Source organism: Chlorocebus sabaeus, chromosome 9 (assembly GCF_047675955.1).
Source record: "Chlorocebus sabaeus isolate Y175 chromosome 9, mChlSab1.0.hap1, whole genome shotgun sequence".
In the NCBI taxonomy this organism is placed as follows: Eukaryota; Metazoa; Chordata; class Mammalia; order Primates; family Cercopithecidae; genus Chlorocebus; species Chlorocebus sabaeus.
The window spans coordinates 127338284-127365331 of NC_132912.1; the positions used below are offsets into that span (position 1 = coordinate 127338284).

Sequence of the window (27048 nt, forward strand, 5' to 3'; positions counted from 1 at the left end):
AAGTCCACCTTAAGTATTTTCAAAAAGATTGGTGACTAGAAATATGTTAGCAAAATATACTTCTTTGGAAAATATAAGAAGTTTCTGATTATTGATGGAAATAAAAAATCTGAACCTATCATGGGGGCAATTTTCACGTCTTACTCAGAAAAAAAAGTTCTGTAAATTTTCCCACATCTTTGTGCAGCTACAACTAATAACCCTACCTACATTAGCATGTAGCGATCACATGATACATTAATTCTTCTGTTCCTTCTTGTCTGTTCTTTTTATCCACTGATGAAAATAAGAAATGAATTATAGCTCTAGCTGGAATCATGCGTGTATGTATATACATACATACACACATGATATATATACACACACCTTTTTAAAGCGGTATTTGGTTCCTGAGGACAAAATTACTCTTTGATCCAAGAACTAAATAAAACAATTTATTTTCATTGAAAAATAACCTCAGCAATGAGTTTAATAATACCAATCCCACTCCTTTGATACAAAGTAAGAGTTGAAAGCAGCTTGAAGAGGAGTGACTATTGAGATCAGCGCATGTGAAGCCACACAGCTTTGTAACTGACTGTCTAGCACCATTGAGGTACGAAAGCATGCCAGCTGGGCCAGCATTGTGCACCACAAAGTATGGGTTGTGAGCCTAAGTCCTGAGCACAAACCCTGCTTTCCAAGTTGGCAGGTGTTGAAAACACAGCAAATGTCACGCTTGCAACTCACTGGATGGAAGAGTTCTGGTAAGTAAGCTAAAAAGAACCAAGCAACAGTTAAAACTTATTTCAACTTCTTTTTTTTTTTTTTTTTTTTTTCAAAATTAATAGTAGCTACTGGTATTATGTGCTACAAGAAAACACAAGCATGAATAACAAACATTTAAAAGTTTATGTATGGTAAATAAAAAGCTTTAAAAAAGTGTAAGAAAGGCTTTTCACTACATTCAAAGTAAATGGCATACGTAAAACTTATTAAACCTATTTTATTATTCTAATACTAAGGTTCAAAAGCATCTGTTTATGATCTTACATAAAGTAGACTCTATTATCATTATAACATGGTGAGTTCCCTAGTTTGCTTCAGTTACCCCACCAAAAACATATCTAAAAACAAATTACAATATTTTCGTATTGCTATATTATAAATTACATTTAATCTAGAAAATATTTCAACTGTAGACCAGGCTAAATGTTTATGTTAACATCTTTAAATTAAACCATTTCAACTTTTTTTCTTAAACATTCTTTAGAGGAATTCACATTCAGTATTTGAGATATAAGCTCAAAACTTAATTTTTCTCTTGTCAACTATCTGCCATAAGTCATTGTCTCAAGAAAAATCGATTTTTAATTCCTCCCTAGTGATATGCTCAAAGCTACCGCTCTCCTGCCTTTCCCCCTAAAAATGAAACTGAGTAAATTTCATTTTCATTAGGTAGAAAGGAAACTAAAACTAGATACAGTTGGTGATTTCACAGAGCTTAAAAACCCAATCTAAAGGCTGAATCCTTTGGATTTAAAATGTCAAGAAAAGAAATCAGCCTCTAGTTCTAAAGGGTAGAACATTCCTGGGAGCAGTATGAAAAGAACATTTAGCCTACATAGTAGCCTGTGAATTTCTTAACTCTCCTCAGCAGTTTGTCAATCTATTATATTAACCAAAAGCAAAGATCTTTTGTTTGAATTCATACCCATGACTGTTCTAAGAGAGACTAGCCTTGCTGATTTTGTATGTGCGTAACCTGCAGCTATAGGTTGAACTATACCACAATATAAAAGAATTGACATGAATGAGAAGTTGGCTTACTATTTCAATTACTAGTTTACAGCTTCTCTTAACTTTTACAAGGGACAAAAACCAAAAAAAAACACCTTGATCAAAACCAGGTTATCAACCACTGTACTGTTAAACTACCTAACATAAATAACTGGAGCTTTGATTCTGTTCTGTTGTAAAGAGGTACATCATATCATATTGACCTCAACTCTGTAGAACTCTCTCAGAATGGTTAAAAGACTAAAGTCCTCTAGGATGAACTAGAGAAAGCAATATGGCTCTGGCCAACATGTCTATAGTCATACTAAGCAACCTAGACATTGAGATAGTCATATAACCACCAACAAAAAGGCTAAAGAAATAAACAAACCCAAAAAACCAAATGTTTTCTTTTTTTTTTTTTTTTTTTGGATACGGAGTCTCACTCTGTTGCCCAGGCTGGAGTGCAGCGGCACGATCTTGGCTCACTGCAACCTCCGCCTCCCGGCTTCAAGAGCAATTCGCCTGCCTTGGTCTCCTGAGTAGCTGGGACTACAGGTGCACACCACCACACCTGGCTAATTTTTTCTATTTTAGTAGAGAAGGGGTTTCACCGTGTTGCCGAGGCTGGTCTTGAACTCCTGAGCTCAGGTAATCTGCCCGCCTTGGCCTCCCAAAGTGCTATGATTACATAGGTGTGAGCCACCGAACCTGGCCAAACCAAATGTTTCCTAGAGTAGCATAAACAACTGATTCACCATGCCTTTTACACTACACTGTCAATTCTAGTATAAACTAAGGACAAATCAGATAAAGTATTTAAAGTATTACTCAACATCAAACTTGAAAATGTCACTGCGAATGGCACTGTTAGCTTACAGCAAAGGAAATAAACCTGAATCACTGATTAAGGATATCAAATCTGGACGATGCAAAGTAGCAATCAATTATAAAATCTCAGGCCACTGCTTCCTAAATGGCCAATACAAGACCCAAATCCAATTCAACACTTTCATTAAATCCAATGCCACCAGCTTCCTAATGCATGATCCTACAGGGACTTGCTCTTGGTTCTTTTGTCACTTGGAATAATGCTTTGGCACTCAGACCTAACGAAGGAAGGTATATCATATCCTTGTCCATTTGGTTTCAATTCAAATGCACCCACATTAACATTTTCCCCCATCATACCTACATTTCTTAGTGAATTATTACTGGGGCTGGATGCAGTGGCTCACACCTATAATCCCAGAACTTTGGGAGGCCAAGGTGGGAGGACTGCTTGAGGCCAGGAGTTCGAGACCAGCCTGGGTAACATGGCGAAACCCTGTCTCTACAAAAATTACAAAAAATAGCTGGGCGTGGTGGCACATGCCTGTAGTCCGACCTACCATGGAGGCTGAGGTTGGAGGATCACTTGAGCCCAGGAGGTTGAGGTTACAATGAGCCATGATTGCACCACTGCAATCCAACCTGAGTGACATAGTGAGACTGTCTCAAAAAAAAAAAAAAAAAAAATTACCACTTAAAACAGATAACGATCTAAATCCAAGGGGTATTCTTAGTCTCTGCTGACACATCACAAAGGACATTTCATGAAAATCTGGCATTATAATATCTGGTCCTGATTTCTTAAATGACTGAAAAAAAAAAAAAAAAAAAAAAAAAGGTACTTCAAGTCCAGCACAGTGGACTGCTGAGGAGTCCCAGCTACTTAAGAGGTTGAGGCGGAAGGACTGGTCGAGGCCAGGAGTTTGACTCCAACTGAGCAATACAGTGAGACTTGGTCTATCAAAAAAAATAAATAAGTGCTTCAGCACCAGCTCTAGAGACTAAGGAAGAAGACGCTATACAGTATGATTTCTAAGAAGTTCTGAAAGGCCTACCTAAACTTTCCCTCTCACTTATCTAGCACTCCTCCTCTCTTCACTCATTTAATCACTCCTGGAACACAAATGCCTACGATGGAACTGAATATACTAAAACCGTGGCACTGAGGGGTAAAATCTCAAACAATTAAACATATCAGCTTCATGGGAAAAAGGGTCCTTGGAGGAAAGAACACTGATTTGGCCTTGGCGTGTGGCAGCAATCCCACTAAGCTGCTTTACATTTCTCACTTAATATTCACATTCCTAATATGCAGGGTCTAAAGCACTGCTTCTCTCTCCAAGCTGTTTCAAAGAAATGTATGGAACAGAAACCAACCTTAAATGCCCACTATACAGAAGGTACTTTGTTAGCACCTTTAAATACTTCAATTTCACTGGGGAAATAAGCAGTTACAGAGACAAACTGACAGTAGCCTGGAGAGACACAGGGCATCAGGGCAGACCCATATACTATACTCAATATACTATATATACTGTAGTATATACAGCATACTATATATAAGATGGGCAGACCCATATACTATACTCATATGCTACATATACTATAGTATATACAGCACACTATATTTAAGAAGGGCAGACCCATATACTATACCCATATTCTATACTCGCCTTAGAGTGGCAAATTAGGTCATCTGTGTGTAGTTTGTGTCTTGTGTCAAAAAAGAAACATATCGGGGAGATTCCTCAAATTATCACAATTTTTCTAAGGCCCAGTCTTGATCTCAATCTTTCTATATATAAAAATGGAACTGGACTAAACAATAAGATGCAAATTCCTAAGTTTCCTGGATATCTCTAGGCCAGGTGCGGTGGCTCACGTTAGTAATCTCAGCACTTTGAGAGGCTGAGGCAGGAGGATCACTTGAGCTCAGGAGTTCAAGGCTAGCCTAGGCAACATAGTGAGACCCCATCTCTACAAAAAATAGGAAAATTAGCCTGACATGGTGGCATGCATCTGTAGCCCCAGCTGCTAGGGAGGCTGAGGCAGGAGGATCACTTAACCCTGGGAGGTCAAGGCTACAGTGAGTCATGATCACACCACTGTACTCCACCCTGGGTGACTGGGTGACTGGGTGACTGGGTGACAGAGTGAGACCCTATCTTAAAAAAAAAAAAAAAAAAAAAAACCTCTGGTCAAATGCATACAAACTTATCAAATAGAAGATATCAGTGACATTACTCAAATACAAAGTTTAAGAAAACATGGACAAAGATTTTTTTAGACTGAATATTCATCTGACTGCTTCGAATATTTTACGTACATATGTATATATGAGTACAGATACCTTGGTTAAAAAGAACCATCAAGTTACCTAACAACTGACAGTTAGCAAATGGAGTATTTAATCTCCCCACATATACAGTCGACCCTTGAACAACATGAGTTTGAACTATGTGGTCCACTTATACTTGGCTTTTTTCAACCAAACTCAGATTGATAATACAATACTCTTGGGATGCAAAACTCACCTATGTATAGATTTGGTTATAAGCAGGTGGTCCCAGTATCCCTCGTGCATACCAACGGACAGCTATTCTAGAAGCCTATTTCATAGGGCTTTTTCTAAGCCTCAATTGATTTCAGGAGTATTATGGACTAAATGTTGGTTTCCCCCTACAATCTACATGTTGAAGCCCTGACCCTCTACCCCCAACACGATGGTATTTGGAGATAGGGCCTTTATGAAATAATTAGGGTTAGATGAGGCCATGAGAGTGAGGCCCTCAGGATGGGGTTAGTGCTCTTTATTTTGTTTTTGTTTGAGATAGAATCTCGCTCTGTCACCCAGGCTGGAGTGCAGTGGTGTGATCTTGGCTCACTGCAACCTCCACCTCCCAGGTTTAAGTAATTCTCCCGCCTCAGCCTCCCATGTAGCTGGGACTACAGGGGTGCACCACCAGGCCCAGCTAATTTTTGTATTTTTAGTAGAGATGGGTTTTCACCATGTTGGCCAGGTTGGTTTCAAGCTACTGACCTCAGGTAATCTGCCCTCCTCAGTCCCCCAAAGTGCTGGGATTACAGATGTGAGCCACCATGCCCGCCTGGAGTTAGTGCTCTTTATAAGAAGAGACACCAGAGGGCTTATGCGCTCCCTCTCCTCCAACCCCATTGCACATAAAGAAGTCATGCAGACACACATAGATGGCAGCCACTTACAAGCCTAGAGAAGAGGCCTTAAAATAAAATATACCTTGCCAGCACAATGATCTTGGAATTCCAGTGTCCAGAACTAACTTTCTAGAAATACATTTCTGTTGTTTAAGCCACCAAGTTTACAGTATTTTATTACGGCAACGTGAACTAACAAGGATACAGAATGTTAAATACCACCTAAATGCCCTTGTTTTATGGAGAGAAAAACTGAAGACCAGAAAAGGAAAGTGACTTGGCTAGGTCTAATCATTTTTCTCCAAAATTAAATATTTTTTAAAATCATTTGTTTGACATCTATTCTATTGCTTAATAGATTTTAACAAATTACCTGCTGTCATAAAATGAAAGGAACCAAAATAAATTCAACTGAATTTCAAGTTCAGAAAATAATCTCAATTCATTGCAAATAATGAAATGATCTTACTTCTGCTACATAATGTCTTCATCATACAAATTCCAATAGGAAACCTAGGCTCACTAACTGAATACTGGGGGAAGACAGCTTATTTCTTAGTGAGCTCCAGTATTCAGAATTGCTCTTTTAGTTTAATCCAGTTAATTACTTTTTTTTTTTTTTTTTTGAGACGGAGTCTGCTCTGTCGCCCAGGCTGGACTGCAGTGGCACGATCTCCGCTCACTGCAAGCTCCGCCGCCTCCTGGGTTCACACCATTCTCCTGCCTCAGCCTCCCGAGAAGCTGGGACTACAGGTGCCCGCCACCACGCCCAGCTAATTTTTTTTTTTTTTTTTTGTATTTTCAGTAGAGACGGGGTTTCACCGTGTTTGCCAGGATGGTCTCGATCTCCTGACCTCATGATCCACCCGCCTCGGCCTCCCAAAACGCTGGGATGACAGGCGTGAGCCACCGTGCCCGGCCCAGTTAATTACTTTTTAATTAAATAACAACTACAACAATTGGTACTTCCAACTACAAAGCCAAGAATTCTGTCCTATCTCTTGAACAAACTATATTATCAATTGTTTGATCCAACTGGCTCTCTCACTGAATCTGGGCTTCCCCTCTAGGCCTGTTGGAGTTTATAGAGGGGATAAACAGCTCATTCTTGTATGCTTTGCTTATGACCGCTTCTCAAAAATCAAAATATTACTCTCATTCAAAATAACAGTATAAAAGCAGCTTCCTTGAAACACAACTGCATCTCAAAGGTTCTATTTATACATAGCACCACATGTAGTTTTCACTCACAATTTCAGGTCTTTCTTCCAAAGCTTGCCTACAGCTCTTTAATTCCGCCAGGTATGTTTTATTAAATACCATATTATGACTTGCCCCATTCAGAAACCAACTAGGCTTCTTACTGAGAACATAGAAGGAAAAGCTAATTATCAGTGCTTCAATGCATCTAAATTTATTTCATTACCAAAATCAACAGAGTAGGGGCTAGCTGCTTTTGCAGAGAGGCAGACGGATATGGAGTATAAACCGCTCTTTCCTCCACTCTTCCTTCCCCTACTCCACCCCTCAAAGTTCCATGGTTGGAAATCATCCTAACATTTTTTCATCCCAACATTTTTTTAGCCAGGATGTACTAAAATTAGATGGGAACAAAGGCCTGACATTTTCCTATTAGAGAAGGGTTAGGAGGAAAATGTGAACTGACAGCACCCACACTCTTCTACATTTAGCCTCTTCCTCCCAACGGTTCTCTCCTCTTTGCAGCAGTAAGGCAGGCTTAAAAGCTGGGGAACTACAGCCATTCCAACACCATTTCGATTCTGCTATCATCACTGATGATAAGCTGTCTGATCTGTAATATATTAATGAAAAATGAGAAATACAGTTCACAGTCCCCTTATTCAACCAGAGCATTTTCATATTTTTTCCTAAGCTACTCGGATAATATACACGATATGCTAATTGCTGGATCATGTGTAAGTTTTTACATATTTGGGAAAACAGATGTATTAGATTCACTTTTCTTAAGATGCTTCCAGATACTATAAACAATAAAGATCACTCACTTAAATACTTATCATTTGCTGATACGGTACAGTAATAAAAATACATACGTAAAAATATAACATGGAAGAATTTATCATTTCTCATCTCTTCAGGAAACAAAGAAATCATTTCTTTTGAAAACAAAAATGCAGATTTTGGCTTTTTATTTCTTCTTCTAACAAGCTAGGCAAGTAATTTGCAAATACTTTAGGGCTCAATTGATCTCCTAGTTTAAGTCTTTTTTACAATGGTATCAGCATGACAAAAGTACATTCTGCCAGCCTATACATCTCAGTTTTTGAAGTCCTACTCCAGAAAAGCAGGATAGGATATTGATACATTCATGTCTTAGGAATTATTCCTATCTTTTTAAGTTTATTTCCCTAGGCCTAAACTATAGTGACAGCTCAAAATTCATCTAGAGAAGCCCTTTTAATGCTCAGTCTAATACACTGTGTTGCAAAAGATTTTTAAAACTCAGTAAGTACTGACTCAAGCTCTCTTTTTTTCCTGGTTACTAGAGCCCATCTTGACATCTAAGCTGGAAATGAATGATCTTTCAACAACACTCCAGGGATTTTGCTAAGGTCATATTCAATCATTCATTAGGCTTCTTACCCGTCGCTTTTCAGAGTTCCATTGTAGAGCTGGTTTTATTCAGCATTTATGTAGCCTGTGGGCTTGGGTATTTGTCTGCTTGATGTTGAGTTTCATTTCTATGCCCTGAACATAGGAATCCATCAATTGACCAAAGAATTTCAAACTATTCTTTTACTTTTCTAACAAATTGCATGGTGTATATGAAGAATAAATTAGCATTAATTTTCTTCCATTAACTGTTAATAAAACATGCTGATGAGCTCCCCCTTCTTCTATGGACATCTCTGTTTCCTGCCTAACCAAGAGAAATATAAGGATTTCCTAATTTTTTTCCCCACTATGCAATTGTCTTTCAGCCATATATGCTCCTCACCTCCCACAATCAAGCTCTAGGTCGTGGGCAGCCTTCATTCAGTGAAGTGTATGAGACAAGACTTCTTTCAGAGCCCATCAACACCACCACACACACACACACACACACACACACACACGCCCACACGCCATTAGCTAAAGAGGTTACTACTGTGGAACACAAGACACTTGGTCTCATACTATCAAAGCAGAGGGCTGTCCAGGAGCACATACATGTTAGCTTACACAGCCCAAAACAGGAACTCAAACCTCAGGACTCTCCCCTGGAGACAAACTGTTCACATCTGTACAGATTTTCATTGTAGGCCACTAGACAGAGAGAGAGACACACACACACACACACACACACAATTCATAAAATAAAATTACTTAAAAGAACATAAACGAAAGTCATTAACACAGGCAGGAAAACGCTATTTCTTTGTATACCAATTTGAAGAAAATTATTTCAAGGCCATATGAAACTTAACTAATAATGTAGGTTCCTTAAAAATTGAGGTTTCTATTATACTCTGGATAAATGTGAATTGAGGTCAACATACAGTACCGTATTATAGTATCATAGAAATTTTAAAATAAGTAAGTCCACTGAAGCACATGATTCAAAAAAAGACTAAAAGTCTTTTGTATATACTTAGCTCCCTTATTTCTTCAAAAAAAGAAAACCCAGAAGATTGCATGCATACCACAGATGAAGAAAAAAGGAAAACTCAGTGCTACTACAATGGGAAAAAAATCATTCAAGGAGAGTTTGTACTTATTTTTAAATGGCTTTAGTCAGACTGCCAAGAGTGATATCAGGTTTGATTCTCACATACATAAATGCCAGTCCCAAAAAGCAACTCTAACTTGTGCACCTGGCTTAAAACAAAATGTACTGAAAACTTTGTATTTGTTAATTGGTGTAACCCACCCATTCAGGCCTCAATTCCCTTTGGATTTGCACACGTACTTCCTATACACAGAAGTGGCCTGTGCAGCAATAACATCGTAGTGAAAAGCAGCAATTCCAGGCAGGCTGCACTGAGAAATTGCGTTTGCATTTCAAACAAGTTTCTTCAAAATAAGCGTCTTTCGATTAAATGAAATTACAATTCCAAATTCTTATCCACAGAAAATAGCATTCACTACGTAACTTACTGCCCCTTTTTATAACTGCATAATTTGTCACAGTTACCCACATATTTATACAATTTAACAATACTAAGTTAAATAATGTATTTATGGTTTGTTTCAGGAACCTGAGGACATTTGCTGGCCTTGTTTTTAACAGTTTGGTATTATGTGAAAATACTAATTTCTTATTAGCATTTTTGGACCTTCCATTTGTTCTGGTTTTAGTCCCCAAGAAGCTAGCTTCCAGCAGGATTAGAGTAATAAGAAGAGATGACAACTTCCTTTTCCTAATCTTATCAAAAAGCTCTATGGTTAAAAAAATAAATAAATAAAAAACTTCACCTTTACAAATGGCACAAACATGCTCCAAATAGTGACTCAAAAAACTTCTCAACAAAGAACCATTCCAAGCTTTTTGTGAATCAGACTCAACATCTCAGTCTAGTCACACAGAAAGCCTAGTTTTGTAGGATTAGTGCATTAAAATAGCATATACTTAACTCAAAATTCTAAAAGAGTACTTATCTATGTTATATTTGAAATCAAAGAATATTAATGTGAAAAAAAGACAAAGACCAGATCTCAAAAACTATAAAACTATCTACAGTTTAAGATCTCCTGTCTTGTAAAATCAACAAAATTTTGTAAAAAATTTAAATTGCATAATTTTGAAGTAATTTCTCAGTTTTTACATGTTGAAAATAAAAGCTTTTCAAAAATGTTATTTTTGTTGAAAGTCCACATATATGTCTTCAACCATCTTGTCTTAATGGTTGATCAATGTTTATCTAAATGAAAAACTCACTCCCCCGTCTACCCCTCCCCAAAAAGAAAAGGGACATAATGTTAGATTTACTCAATACAGGAGTAACATTTGCCAAATAAACAAAAAGTCTGTTAGTTATGTAACCCAACCGGCACACAAAGCTGAAAATCTTCAAAAAATTATGCAAAAATGTGTATTATGGCTCCAATATTAAAATGTTACCACAAATACATAATGGTATTAAGTATGAATATGCCTTATCTTTTCAAAAACATTACTAAACTGTTTCTCTTGCTAAATTAACTCCTAACTAGAATATCTTTGTGCATGTATCGCTGAAGGCTTATATAACTTACACTACTCTTTCACAGAAGAATGACAAAATTCTTAATAGAAGCAAGTCTTTGAGTACGGAGATTGGGAAAATTAATGAAGGATGATATGAGACAGAGTTGACTGGCTGCTATTCTGATACTGCACAGATGAACACTAACAAAATAACTACCCATCTTTTGTAACTAAACTTTATATCATCATAGGTCTCCAGCTGTACTGTAAATGCTATAAAGGCAGAGACTTAGCACCTGTGAGGGAGAATGTGCTAGAAGAGAATGTGTTTTAAAGTCAGACAGACCCAGATAAAAATCCTGGCTCCCTCCTGTACTGCTGGACCTCATAAAAGTGACTTCACTTCTCTCAGTTTCATTTTCCTTATAAGTAGAAACAAGAACAAGCAATACATACCTCAAGAAGATATTGAAAGGATTCAATTACTTAATAAGACAACTCAACATAGCACTAGCAAATAATAATATTCCTTAGTTCTCTTTCCTTCTACTACCTGTTTATCCCTTACAGTGTATAGAAGATCATAGCTGCAAAATGCAGGCTTGATAACTTTTGAGCAACTGATGTATTTCTCTGATTTTGTTTAATTATATACATAAAGGTAAGAGGCCTTTTCACAGGTATTAAGTTTAAGAATAACCACCATCCAACACAAAATAATATTTCTTGTTATATTTCATAAATAGTCTAACAAAACACTAACAACGTTGTTTTGCTTATTATTCTGATGCTGGAATAATTTGGTCAAATCTTCATAAATAGTTTTCAACTTTACCAAGGCGCAAAAATCAAGAATACATGGTTTCTATAAACTCATTTACTACTTTAAAGTTTTTAACTGTTTAGCAGTTACAGAAAATCTTTTTAATCAAAAACTATTTACATTTCAAATACAAAAGAAAATTAAAAATTATTGATTGATCTCTAAAACCCAACCACTTAGATGCTTATTATTATTATTTTCTTTTACCAATCCAGTATATTCTATTTCAACATGTGCATCCTGTGTACTCACTAAGCATTTATTTACACAAGGATTTTCTGTGTCAGGTTAACTTTGCTGTGTAGATTCTGTGTAGCTACCTGAATTTGTCCAAGAAAAAGTCTCACATTTTTTGGAAAACCAATGCTGCTACACTGTTTCCAGATCTGCCTCCAAAGCTGAACTTGGGTGTTGGCAGCTCTTCGAAAAGTTCAAATCCTGTCAGACAAAATTTAAATATTTTTATTAAGGATTGAGTCTCATAGTTACATTTATTTATATGCATGCATTAACACTGTACCTTTCAACCCTTTGTAAAACTGTAAGTCCAAACTCTAAATTGTGCTGAATTTCACTTCATGGTTTTTCAGTTCTACTATGTACGTACACTATATGTATGCTCACCCAAAATCACTTTGAATTTAACAAGGAAAAGACAAGACCAAAAACAAATTGCAAAAAAACAGGCTTTCCATCCACCTCCCATTTCCTGAACTTCCTGTTTGTCACCCCCGCAAAGCTGTATCTCTGTTAGCCTCTATCACCTCATTTGTAGGAAGCAGCTAGCATGTGTCAAATTTTTTTGTTTGTTTGTTTGTTTTTTGAGACGGAGTCTCACTCCATCACCCACGCTGGAGTGCAGTGGCACAAGCTCAGCTCATTGCAACCTCTGCCTCCAGAGTTCAAGCAATTCTCACCTCAGCCTCCCAAATAGCTAGAATTACAGTTACATGCCACCACACCCAGCTAATTTTTCGTATTTTAGTAGAGATGGGGTTTCTCCATGTTGGCCAGGCTAGTCTGGAACTCCTGACCTCAAGTGATCCACCCACCTCAGCCTCCCAAAGTGCTGGGATTACAGGTATGAGCCACATCACCTGGCCCTGTGTTGAGTTCTTACTATGTGCCAGGCATTATTTTGAGTGCTTTATATGTAGCAATCTAATTAATTCACACCACACACATAAAAGCACTTAATATAGAAAGGCAAAATAACTTGGAAATGTAAGTGAATTTGTAGAAGATGAAAAAGTTCTGGAGAAGGATGGTGAAGACAATTGCACAAAAAATGTAAATGTACTTAATACCACAGAAGTGTACATTTAAAAATGGTTATAAAGTGGTATGTGTATTTCAGCAGAATTAAAAACAATAATTTATAACAAAGATGAAGACTCAAACTAAACTAATAAATGTCCTAGGAATATAAAGAACTAGTAACTTTCAAAGCATCACAGTATGGTTGTAAAAAAATTAACTTTGAATCAAAAATCCTAGGTTCAAGTCTCAGCTTCACCACTTACTAAATGAGATAGGCTATCAAGTTACCTCTACCATGATCCTGATTTCTATGCAAAGAGGCTACTAATACCAATGCGCTCCCCCACCCCACCAAATTCACTGTGATTTTGTAAAGATCCAAATAAGGTAATGTAGTGTTTCCCTAAACTATGAAATAAAATGTTTTATTATTTTGCTTTTAAAAAATAGAACAAATAAAGCTGGAAAGTCACCTACTAAAATGCCAACCAGGGCCTGGCATGGTGTAATCCCAGCACTTTGGGAGGACGAGGTGGGCAGATCACTTGAGGCCAGGTATTCAAGACCAGCCTGGGCAACATGGCGAAACCCCGTCTCTACAAAAAATACAAAAATAAGCCATTGTGGTGGCCTGCGTCTCTGCGCCTGTAGTCCCAGCTACTTGGGAGGCTGAAGTGGGAGATGCCCGGGTGATGGAAGCTGTGGTAAACCAAGATTATGCCACTGCATTCCAGCCTGGGCAACAGAACGAGACTCTGTCTCAAAATAAATTTTAAAATTAAAGTAAAATAAAACGCCAATCAAGCTTTTCCCTTATTGATGGAACTATCAGTTTTGGAATTTTTTTTTTCTTGAGGCAGGGGTGGGGTTCCGTATTTTCTAAATTTCCATGCTTTGAGCTCAAATAACTCTTGTAAACAAAAAAAAAGTGTTTTAAATGATGTATATTGACTGGGTGGAGTGGCTCAGGCCTCTAATCCCAGCCTGAGGCTACTAATACTAATGCGCTCCCCCACCCCATCAAATTCACTGTGATTTTGTAAAGATCCAAATAAGGTAATGTAGTGTTTTCCTAAACTATGAAATAAAATGTTTTATTATTTTGCTTTTAAAAAAAATAAAACAAAGCTGGAAGGTCACTTACTAAAATGCCAACCGGGGCCTGGCATGGTGTAATCCCAGCACTTTGGGAGGCCCAGGTGGGAGAATCACTTGAGCATAGGAGTTCGAGACCAGCCTGGACAGCATGGCAACACCCCGTCTCTACTAAAAATATAAAAATTATCCAGGATGATGATGTGTGCCTGTAGTTCCAGCTACTCAGGAGGCTGAAGTGAAAGGATCACTTGAGCCCAGGAAGTCAAGGCTGCAGTGAGCCAAAATCCTGCCACTGTACTCCAACCTGGGCAACACAGAGAGAGAGACCTTGTTTCAAAAATAAAAATAAAAATTATATTATGGCATCAATTGGTCTATCATACTATTTCATTATACATCCTAATTCATGTTATCTAATTTCACTAAATCATAATAACTCAATATTATAATGCTTATTAAAAGCTTATCACAAAAAAACTTTTCCGGCGGGCGCAGTGGCTCACGCCTGTAATCCCAGCACTTTGGGAGGACGAGACGGGCGGATCACGAGGTCAGGAGATCGAGACCATCCTGGCTAACACGGTGAAACTCCGTCTCTACTAAAAATACAAAAAACTAGCCGGGCGAGGTGGCGGGCGCCTGTAGTCCCAGCTACTCGGGAGGCGGAGGCAGGAGAATGGCATAAACCTGGGAGGCGGAGGCTGCAGTGAGCTGAGATTCAGCCACTGCACTCCAGTCTGGGCGACAGAGCGAGACTCCGTCTCAAAAAAAAAAAAAGAAAAGAAAACTTTTCCAAATTAGGACATTTCTTTTAATAAAATAATATGATGTATCTTAATGCTGGAAAATGCAGGCATTGTGCTAGGTACATACATAGTTATATACCCATATTTGTTTTCAAAAATTTTATAAATACTTTGGATATTTAATAATAAAAATTTTCTGTCTGTATAAATTTTCCAGGACTAACTTTTTAACTCCCTGAACTAATCCTACAGAACTGGAATTATTATATTTCAAAATAGAATACACCAAAATATTAATAGTGGTTGTACTCCACTGATGATAAATGAATTGTCTTAATTATTTTAATCTGTATGCTTATGTGTTGACGTTATTTATATTTTTCAATTATTTATATAATAAATTTGAATTACTTTTTCTTTTAAACGATAGCTCCCCAGCCAAGCGCGGTGGCTCACGCCTGTAATCCCAGCACTTTGGGAAGCCGAGACAGGCGGATTACAAAGTCAGGAGATTGAGACCATTCTGGCTAACACAGTGAAACTCCGTTTCCACTAAAAATACAAAAAAGTAGCCGGGCATGGTGGTGGGCGCCTGTAGTCCCAGCTACTCGGGAGGCTGAGGCAGGAGAATGGCGTGAACCCAGGAGGCGGAGCTTGCAGTGAGCCGAGATCGCGCCACCGCACTCCAACCTGGGGGGCAGAGCGAGACTCTGTCTCAAAAAATAAATAAATAAATAAATAAAATAAAGGATAGCTCCCCAAACCCGAATAGATTCAGAAAGACTTCCTTACATTACTTCTGAAGTAAGATGGGTGGTTATTGCTTTCGTTCATTGTCATGAAGTCAAGTCCCTTGGACATCAAATTAGAACATGGACAACTGGTTCCAGGTAACCCTCACCAAAAAAATTATAACACAAAGTATTTGTATAATCAGGGGTATCATGGAAAAAATGCAACATCTGTTTCAACAGTTTTATGAACATTTATAGTTCAAATAAGAAAAGAACCTTAAAAGATTGGTGAAACAAGCTTTATTTTGTGCAAAGAGAATGTGGCAGCCAGTATGAGTAGTCAGGAACAAGACCTTTGGCAGACACAGGGCAGTGTATTCTGTTACTGTCCCGTATCTAACTTCAAATACCATTTTCTAAGGGACTCATGCCTAAAAAATGTTTTCAATTGTATATATTTATGTAACATTTCCCATGATAACACTTCACTTAAATTCTGTATTTCGATCTAAAATTGAACATAGTTTACTCAATAGTTTTCAGACAAAGACACATTTTTAAGTACTCTAACCAGGCTAAAGTCTGTTCCTCATTATCAAAGACAGACAAATATGTTTTTGTCTGCTGGTTCTAGGAGTAAAAAAGAACACCTGTATTTAAAAACCAGGAAAGAAACTTGCCCTACACAGTGTAACTTTGAGCATTTATTAAAACTGTCAAAGTTCAGGAAGAGGAAAGGCTTATTGATACAGGACCTCACCAGTTCTAAAGGAAACAAATTTAACACGGAAGATAATAAAATAAATGACATGTAATAAAAGACAATAAATCACATATAATTCTTGTTTTCCAGAGGCAATAGTAATGAAGCCATAAGCTCATATTTCAAGCCTCAAACACTTCAGGTTTTATATTATATAATCTGTCAAAGCCACTGAACACACACAAAAGGACATGTGTTAAGTGTTCTCTCAGCCTATTCCCTTAATACTAAAAAGAAAACAAACTCTAAAATAAGGTATATGCAGTACAGTTATAAATAATGGTACACAGTAAACTATTCTCTTGAGGTAATTCACTTCCCATTAGCTTGTGACAGTTGAGGTTCAAAATTTAACCAAATATTGAGTACCATTTTACCCAAGACTCCATCCTGAAAATTTATCCTATCCTTAAAAAAAAAAAAAAGTGCAGGATTTGGAATAAAAAGGGGGGAAAAAAAAAACTAATCTGAAAAGGATTCTAAGAAAAAAACAAGCAAATATCCGTAGATTCTCAAGATACTTTCCCAGAAATGCCTGTGCACTACATGAAAAACTGGCAGATAAAATATTTCTTAAAAAATGCAAGGAACAGTCTGCCAGAGAACTCAAAATATTTTGTGTCTAGATTACAGATTCTCAGTTCTCATAAGATCTCCACTAAGCAGATACTGCACTAACTACACTTTGCTAACTAGGCAAAAAAGGATCCTGCCTCAGCACCAGAATCTTCTATCAATTCCCTACATTTTAATTCTGTGCAATCTTAAAAATAATTGTTCTATATCCTCTGAAAACAAGAATTGTTCTATAATCTCTGAAGACCTAAATGACCACTAGGGCAAGACCAGCTAAAGTATCTATAATATTAAAACTCTCATCATGTTAAGACAAAAGTACTTCTTTCATCTGCATTATTATGGATTTGCCAGTAAATCAGTGCACTGAAGTCAGAAGCACAATATATGTTTTGTTTGATTCTATAAATAATAGATTATCTTAAATAAAAGATTGTACAATTCAAATACAGAACTTAATTTTGTTTTTTTGTTTTTTTATTTGGGTCTCACTCTGTCACCCAGGCTGGAGTTCAGTGGCACAATCTTGGCTCCCTGCAACCTCCACCTCCTGGACTTATGCAATCCTCTCACCTCAGCCTCCTGAGTAGCTGGGACTACAGGCACGCGCCACCAATCCCAGCTAATTTTTTGTATTTTTAGCAGACACAGGGTTTCACCACGTTGCCCAGGCTGAGAACTTAATTTTTACAGGCACATAAATGTTAGTACTTAACTGCCAGGATTTCTCAGAAAATTTTTTAGAAGATCTCTGGATCTCAACCAATGTTATTTCTCTGTGCTTTGCATATACAGTCAAAAGTTATTGTCAAGGTCATTAACAGAGAAAAAAGCAGGCAATTCCCACAAATAGAAAAGTAAACCACTATTAACACAAAATGGGGAGAAAACCTGTTTAAGTACATGAAACCTGAGGTAAGCACACATTTAAATGCCATATAGTCATTTACCTTCACTGAATTCATTTAGCAACTCTTCCTTGGTCCAATTACATGACGTTATCAGAAAAAAGCCTTTTACTTTCAACACCCTGGAAAGAGATTTCACATATTGCTTCCTCTTCTCAATTGCATTGTCAGGATTAAGGCTTATGGCATCAAAAGTCCCTTTGTCAATACAAATATGAAATCCAGACAGCTGTGTGGAGAGATTCAAAAAGTCTTCTACCTATATTAAAAGTCAATGTCTATGTGAGAACAATTAAAACAAAATCCTTACAGAATGTGACAACCTGTAAAAGGTTATTAATAAAAGGACCCATTAGTTATAATGGCATTTTACATATAATAAACATATTTTCAACGTTATACCTTTTATGAGCTTCATTCCAAGATCATTAAAGCCAAGATTAATAAGAGAGACTGATATTTCCTGAACATTCCAAATCTCTACAAATTTGGAAACAAATCAAAGACAGCCATATTCCCTAATAATACCAGCACATTATGGAGCTCACAAGCCTAGTTTATGAAAAAACTGTTTCTGTCAAAAAGTAGAATATTTGACATATTCTTAAAAATGACAATTTATTTGGAAGTAAAGTCACTGGAAATAAGATTTTTGGAGACAGGAGTCTTGCTATGTTGCCCGGGATAGACTTGAAAACCTGAGCTAAGCAATCCTCCCATCTCAGCCTCCTACGTAGATGTGGCCACAGCACTCAGCTATGGGAGTAAGATTTTTAGCTTATATTCCTAGTGTGTAACCTAAAATAAACACAGTAAATCAAAAGTTCTTGGGCCTTGGCTGGTCCGAGTGCAGTCGTGTTTACAACTAATAGATCACAACCAGTTACAAAGTTCCTCCTTCCTTCTCTATTACCACTGCTTCACTTGACCTGCCTTTAAAAAAAAAAAAAAGAATTTCTTGGGTCTTGACTGAGCAGCTCACGAAATTACTAATGGAAATAACGAATGGCATAAGGCTTAAGAAATTAAATAACTTTTAAACTGCAATTACTTAAGTTGGTAGATTTCATGCACTTTAGATGTGTAAAGTCATACATCACCATCTCATTCACTGTCAATAACTTGATGCATAATAAGCATCAGAAATCGCAATCTGTCTCAATTTTATAAAATATTCACAATTTACCACTGAAAATTCTGAAAACTCATTTTGAAAAAAACAATTAGGCAACTAGCTCACAATTATTCATACAAATTTAATACAGTAATTATAAACCATGTTTAATCTAAAACACTTATTGACTTAAAAATGTATATATTATGTTGATGTATATTGGAAGGTAGGTCTTCTCCCTTCTTTCATGTCCAAAGTATTCATGATACCTGAAGCAAAATAATGACTATCACTCTGAAGAGCTAACTTTGAAGAGGCTTCCTCATTCTAAATGCCTATATAAAAATACTCATCTGGCCGGGCACAGTGGCTCATGCCTGTAATCCCAGCACTTTGGGAGGCCAAGGTGGGCGGATCACCAGGTCAGGAAATCGAGACCATCCTGGCTAACACGGTGAAACCCCGTCTCTACTAAATACACAAAAAATTAGCTGGGCAAGGTGGTGGGCGCCTGTAGTCCCAGCTACTCGGGAGGCTGAGGCAGGAGAATGGTGTGAACCCGGGAGGCGGAGCTTGCAGTGAGCCGAGATCACACCACTGCACTCTAGCCTGGGTGACAGAGCGAGACTCCGTCTCAAAAAAAAAAACAGAAAAAAAATACTCATCTATTCAACAAATATTTTGTGGACATCTATTGTCAGGTACTTTTCATCTGGATATAATAGTAAACAAAATAGAAAAGGTCCCTGTATGAAAATATACATTGGCTGGACATAGTGGCTCACGCCTGTAATCCCAGCACTTAGGGAGGCCAAGGCAGACGGATCATGAGGTTAGGAGATCGAGACCATCCTAACACGGTGAAACCCCATCTCTACTAAAAATATAAAAAATTAGCCGGGCATGGTGGCATGTGCCTGTAGTCCCAGCTACTCGGGAGGCTGAGGCAGGAGAATCGTTTGAACTGGGAAGCAGAGGTTGCAGTGAGCAGAGATCACACCACTGCACTCCTGCGTAGGTGACAGAGTGAGACTCTGCCTCAAAAAAAAAGAAGAAAAAAAGAAAATATACCTTATATTCTACAAAGAGAAAGATAAAAGATAAATAAGCTAAATAAATAACATCAGATAAAGTGCCATGAAGAAAATAAAAACCAGAGAAATAAGACACTAATTGACTTGGAAGATAAATAGTTTGGAAAATAGAGTAGAATGTTTTCTCGGCCAGGCGCAGTGGCTCACGCCTGTAATCCCAACACTTTGGGAGGCCAAGATGGGCAGATCACCTAAGGTCAGGAGTTCGAGACCAGCCTGACCAACATGGAGAAACCCCGCTTCTACTAAAGGTACAAAAATTAGCCAGGCATGGTGGTGCATGCCTGTAATCCCAGTTACTCGGGAGGCTGAGGCAGGAGAATCGTTTGAACCCAGGAGACGGAGGATGCGGTGAGCCAAGATCGCACCATTGCACTCTGGCCTGGGCAACAAGAGCGAAAGTCCATCTCAAAAAATAAAAATAAAGAAAGTTTTCTCTAAGGTGTTATTTGAGCAAAGATCTGAATTATGAGAATGAACCAAACATGCTAAGATCTGAGGCAAGAATACTAGGCAGAGGGCAGCAAGTATACAGATTCAAAACAAACTTGACATGTTTCAGGAACAGAGGAAAAGCCAGTGTGACAGGAGTGTTGATGATAAAAGAGGAAGAAGGTAAGAAATGAAGGAGTTTGTAAGGCTGGATGAGGTTCAGAATCCATTTACAATGCAATGGAGAAGTCAATTCAGGATTGTGAGCAAGGAAGTGACATGAACAGATTTACATTTTTAAAAATCTGGCCAGGGCTGGACACAGTGGCTCATGCCCGTAATCCTAGCACTCTGGGAGGCCAAGGTGGGAGGATCACTTGCGGTCAGGATTTTGAGACCAGCCTGGCTAACATGGTGAAACCTGGTCTCTACTAAAAATACAAAAATTAGGCTGCGCACAGTGGCTCACTCTTGTAATCCCAACACTTTGGGAGGCTGAGGCAGGCAGATCACCCGAGGTCAGGAGTTCAAGGCCAGCCTGACCAACATGCTGAAACCCCATCTCTACTAAAAAAATATAAAGAAAATTAGCTGGGTGTGGTGGCTCACGCCTGTAGTCCCAGCTACTTGGGAGGCTGAGGAATGAGAATAGATTGAACTCAGGAGGCCAAGGTTGCAGTGAGCCAGGATGGTGCCACTGCATTCCAGCCTGAGCAATAGAAAAAGACTCCGTCTCACGTCTTTACAGGCGTGAGCAACCACACCAGCCCACCAAGGGTGTTTTTGTTTATGTTTTCATTTTGCTTAATTCTTTAAAACCTTAAAACAGGGCCGGGCGCGGTGGCTCAAGCCTGTAATCCCAGCACTTTGGGAGGCCGAGACGGGCGGATCACGAGGTCAGGAGATCGAGACCATCCTGGCTAATACAGTGAAACCTCGTCTCTACTAAAAAATACAAAAAAAAAATAGCCGGGTGAGGTGGCGGGCACCTGTAGTCCCAGCTATAGGGAGGCTGAGGCAGGAGAATGGCACAAACCCGGGAGACGGAGCTTGCAGTGAGCTGCGATCCGGCCACTGCACTCCAGCCTGGGTGAAAGCGCGAGACTCCCTCTCAAAAAAAAAAAAAAAAAAAAAAAAAAAAAACCTTAAAACAGGACAGGCACAGTGGCTCACACCTGTAATCCCAGCACTTTGGGAGGCTGAGGCATGCAGATCACGAGGTCAGGAGATCGAGACCATCCTGGCTAACTTGGTGAAACCCCATCTCTACTAAAAATACAAAAAATTAGCCGGGCGTGGTGGCAGGTGCCTGTAGTCCCAGCTACTTGGGAGGCTAAGGCAAGAGAATGGCATGAACCTGGGAGGCAGAGCTTGTAATGAGCTGATATTGCGCCCCTACACTCCAGCCTGGGTGATAGGGCAAGACTCCATCTCAAAAAAAAAACAAGATTAATCGTCATATATATCTCCATCAGAGTTCTTGGGTGAATTCATGCATTGTCAATGAACGGTAACACTTTGAGTCTTTTTCTTTTGGGACAGTAGGTCTCAAAAATGGGCTTAAAATATTCAGTAAACCATGCTGTAAACAGATGTGCTGTTATACAGGCTTTGTTGTTCCATTTATACAGCTCATACAAAGAATATTTAGCATAATTCTTATGGGCCCTAGGATTTTCAGAATGGGAAATGGGCTTTGGCTTCAACTTAAAGTCATCAGCTGCATTAGCCCCTTCTAACAATAATGTCGGCCTCTCCTTTGAAGCTTTAAAGCCAGGCACTGACTTCTCCTCTCTAGCTATGGAACTCCTACATGGCATCTTCTTCCAGTATAAGGCTATTTCATCTCCATTGAAAATCTGTGTGCTGTTTAGCCAGCTTCATTGGTTATTTGCTAGCTAACTTGCTACACCTTCTACATCAGTACTTAGTGCTTTATCTTGCACTTTTATGTCATGGAGATGGCTTTTCTCTTTTTTTTTTTTTTTTTTTTTTTTGAGATGGAATCCTGCTCTGTTGCCCAGGTTGGAGTGCAGTGGCACAATCTTGGCTCACTGCAACCTCCGCTTCCCAGGTTCAAGCAATTCTCCTACCTCAGCCTCCCAAGTAGCTGGGATTACAGGCACCCACCACCATGCCCGGTTAACTTTCTGTATTTTTAGTAGAGACAGTGTTTCAGTATGTCAGCCAGGCTGGTCTTAAACTCCCTGGCTTCAGGTGATCCTCTCGCCTTGGCCTCCCAAAGTGCTGGGATTACAGGCGTGAGCCACCATGCCCAATCAAGATGGCTTCTTTTCTTAAATCTCATGAACTAACTACTGCTAGCTTCAAACTTTTCTTCTGCAGCTTCTTCACCTCTCTCAGCCTTCACAGAATTGAAAAGAGTCAAGGCCTTGCTCTGGATTAGGCTTTGGCTTGAGAGAATGCTGTGGCTGGTTTGATGTTCTATCTGGACCACTAAAACTTTCTCTGTATCAGCAATAAGGCTGTTTGACTTTCTCATCATTCATGTGTTCACTGGAATACCACTTTTAACTTCCTTAAAGAAATTTTATTTTGCATTCACAACTTGACTAAATTTTGTCACAAGAGGCCTAGCTTTTGGCCTATCTCAGCTTTCAACACGTCTTCCTCACTAAGCTTAATCATTTCTAGCTTTTGATTTAAAGTGAGAGATGTGTGACTCTACCTTTCAATTAAAAACTTACAGGCCACTGTGTTGAGGTGGGGGTTGTTTATTTTTTGTATTTGTTTTTTTCTTTTTGCTTTTTGAGATGCAGTTTCCCTCTGTCACCCAGGGTGGAATGCAGTGGCACAATGTTAACTCACTGCAACCTCCACCTCCCAGTTCAGGCGATCCTCCTGCCTCTGTTTTTTTTAAAAAAACAGAGTCTCCCTCTGCTGTCCAGGCTGGAGTGCAGGTGGGACTACAGGCACCCACCACCACGCCTGGCTATTTTTTTGTATTTTTGGTGGAGACATAGTTTCACCATGTTGGCCGGGCTAGTCCCAAACTCCTGACCTCAAAGTGATCCGCCCACCTTAGCCTCCTAAAGTGTTGGGATTACAGTCCTTAGCCACCGCACCTATTCCACTATAGCGTTTTTAATTGGTCTAATTTCAATATTGCTGTGTTCCAAGAAAGAAGGAGGCTTGAGGGGGAGGGAGGGAAGGAGAGACAGCGGGAGACAGGAGACCAGCCAGTAGTTAGAGCAGTCAGAACATACAACATTCATTAATTAAGTTCACCATCTTACGTGGGCACAGTTCACGACATGCCAAAACAATTACAATAGTAATATCAAAGATCATTGATCATGAATCACCATAACAGATAAAATAATAATGAAAAGCTCTGAAATATTACAACAATTACCAAAATGTGACACAGAGATACAAAGTGAGAACATGCTGTTGGAAAAACGATGTCAACAGATGGGCTCAATGGGCTTGCCACAAACCTTTGATTTGTCAAAAAACATATCATTCGGGAAGCCAAAAACATGGGGCATGCCTGTCTATAACTCTAGAGCTCAGAAGAGAGGCCTGGACTAGAAATATAAATTTAGGAATCATCATCTCACAGATTATAGGACACAAAAATAAACTAAATGATGTTTGGTGACATTACTACTTGACGCATTTAAAACCTTTTGATCAGCCGGGCGTGGAGGCTCACGCCTATAAATCCCAGCACTCCGGGAGGCCAAGGCAGGGCGGATCACAAGGTCAGGAGATCAAGACCATCTTGGCTAACACGGTGAAACCCTGTCTCTACTAAAAATATAGCCGGGCGTGGTGGCGGGTGCTTACAATCCCAGCTACTCAGGAGGCTGAGGCAGGAGAATGGCATGAACCCGGGAGGTGGAGCTTGCAGTGAGCCGAGATGGCCCCACTGCACTCTAGCCTAGGCGACAAAGTGAGACTCAGTCTCAAAAAAAAAACTTTTGATCTGGTTAATCCATAGTTAAGTATTATGTGTATTTGCAAACATCAGGAGCAGTAGTTTATGAACAAACATACAAAAGAAAAAATAATTTCACCAAACCAACTAAATTTTTAATATAGCTATTTAAAAATGTTTCAATTTGTATTATTTATGATTGATCCCTAATTTACGTGAGTTTAAAACTTGTCAATTAATATGTTCTAGAAACATTTAACCTCTATTATAAATAGGATAGTAATATAAATAATATTACCTTTAACTTAATGTTAGATAAACCTTCTTTTTCTATAACACTTCCAGAAAGCTGAATTGCAGAAGGAGAGTAATCAATTCCAGTAATATCAGAGAAACCAAATTTTGCCTAGACAGAGAGAAATAATTTTATACTTTAGTATAAAATTTTAATATAATGTTTTATGAATTATAATATTCCTTTAGGACTGGGGTTGTCTTATTTTTGTTGTAGAGAAAATGACATATAATCCAATAATTCATAATGCTTAAATTTTATTGTAGACTCTAAATAAAAACTGTAAGTTCATATACTATGACAACGCCTTTGTTTTCATAATATTTTATCTCTTTTTCAAAAGGAAACTCATGTTCTCAAAAATAATGAAAATATATGTATAAGCCCTCAGGCAAAAAAAGGTAACATTAACTTTTGATACTGATAATTTCCAATTCACACATAAATTTGTCATAAATTTTACTTAACTCAATTAAATTATATGAATAAAATAAATGCAAATGTAATAAGCTATCAATTTTTAAATTTTCCCTTCAGTGTAATTATACATTATGCAATTCTCCACCAGCCATGTGATTTTTAACTACCCTACATTTGTATATTACTTTTTCATCTTTAAAAGTATTTCATACATCCCACTAGATCTTTACAAAAAACCTGTGAGGTGGCCAGGCGCAGTGGCTCACGCCTGTAATCCCAGCACTTTGGGAGGCTGAGGCAGGCAGATCACGAGGTAAGGAGATGGAGACCATCCTGAGTTAACAGGGTTGGGCGTAGTGGCGGGCACCTGTAGTCCCAGCTACTCGGGAGGCTGAGGCAGGAGAATGGTGTGAACCCAGGAGGCGGAGCATGCAGTGAGCCGAGATCGTGCCACTGCACTCCAGCTGGGCAACAAGTGAGACTCGGTCTCCAAAAAAAAAAAAAAAAACTATGAGGTAGGGTGGGCAGGTATCAGTATCCCCAAGGAGTTTCTTTAACTCATTGGACTTGAGAGTTTTGGTGTTTACTAGCCATTAATCCATCCAGGCTGTGTAGTGTCTGTGGCAAAAGCATGGAAGCTTCTGGTTTTTACATACCCCCTAACAACGATGAACATTTTTAGACCAATGAGACTAAAAATAATTTCAAAAGAAACATGAAAAACTTTCTGTCAGTAGTTTATTCTTCTAGTACAACTTATAACAAATAGATGTTTTAGGTTTCTAGAGATATCACTCAGGGCCTCAAACTATCTCCAGTGTCTTTCACATTCAATTTCTGGCACCCAAAAATGAGCAGACATTCAAGGAAACAACCAAACCCAAGGGGAGAAATTGACTTTAGAAACAGACCCGACAGGAGACCCAAATAAATGAATTATCAGAAAAAGATTTTAAAGTAAGTTACAAAGTACAGTGTAGCCTGAAATTCCCTTCCTCCTCTTCACCATTTACTAAATGATTACTTCCTTTAAAACTTAACTTACTGGCTGGGCACAGTGGCTCACGCCTGTAATCCCAGTACTTTGGGAGGCTGAAGCAGGTGGATCACCTGAGGTCAGGAGTTCAAGACCAGCCTGACCAACATGAAGAAACCCCATCTCTACTAACTATATAAAAACTAGCCAGGTGTGGTGGCACACGCCTGTATTCCCAGCTACTTGGGAGGCTGAGACAGGAGAATCGCTTGAACCTGGGAGGTGGAGGTTGCGGTGAGCCAAGATTACGCCATTGCACTCCAGCCTGGGTGATAAGAGCGAAACTCAAAAAGACCTACCAAGTCTTTTTAACCCTAAGTAACTGATTCCTAATCTAAACTCAAGAAACAAGTATACCAATTATTTTCTACAGGTAGATTGCTCCCTTTATTTTTGTTTTTAATCTAAAGGTCTAATATTCTCTTTTTTAATGCCAACCTTCTACCCTTTTAGCTGTATCCCTCCTTATTCCTTGAGATCTTATTTTCTCTCCATTTCCTTTAGCTCCTTCTCTGGGAGACCTAGAACCCAGGATGAGTCTATTAACTGATTCTTACTGGTTCCTTCATTTTTTTTTTTTTTTTTTTTTTTTTGAGACAGAGTCTTGCTCTGTCCCCTGGGCTAGAGTGTGGTAGCATTATCTCGGCTCACTGAAAGCTCTGCCTCCCGGGTTCACACCATTCTCCCTCCTCAGCCTCCCACTTAGCTGGGACTACAGGCACCCACCACCACGCCCAGCTAATTTTGTTTTTGTATTTTCAGTAGAGATGAGGTTTCACCATGTTAGCCAGGATGGTCTTGACCCCCTGACCTTGTGATCCGCCCACCTCGGCCTACCGGTTCCTTCTTCTCCCATGCCTGTTTATTCTTCTAGTACAACTTATAAAAATCACAAATAGATGTTTTAGGTTTCTAGAGATATCACTCAGGGCC

General features: G+C 38.7%; 1 protein-coding gene across 10 annotated transcripts in view; it reads right to left on the reverse strand.

Annotated features, from left to right (window-relative positions):
* EEF1AKMT2 (EEF1A lysine methyltransferase 2) overlaps positions 1 to 27048 on the reverse strand; it is an 84683-nt gene that overhangs the window by 40923 nt on the left and 16712 nt on the right. For 2 of the 10 annotated variants that reach the window (XM_038009682.2, XM_038009684.2), the window contains exons 4-6: positions 24663 to 24770; positions 17863 to 18079; positions 11775 to 12173 (exon numbers count right to left, since the gene is read on the reverse strand). In XM_038009682.2, coding sequence (XP_037865610.1) covers positions 12079 to 12173; positions 17863 to 18079; positions 24663 to 24770 — 420 coding nt within the window. In that variant the 3' untranslated portion in view covers positions 11775 to 12078. The other 8 variants (XM_073019440.1, XM_038009683.2, XM_073019441.1 and 5 more) reach the window with 8 other exon arrangements.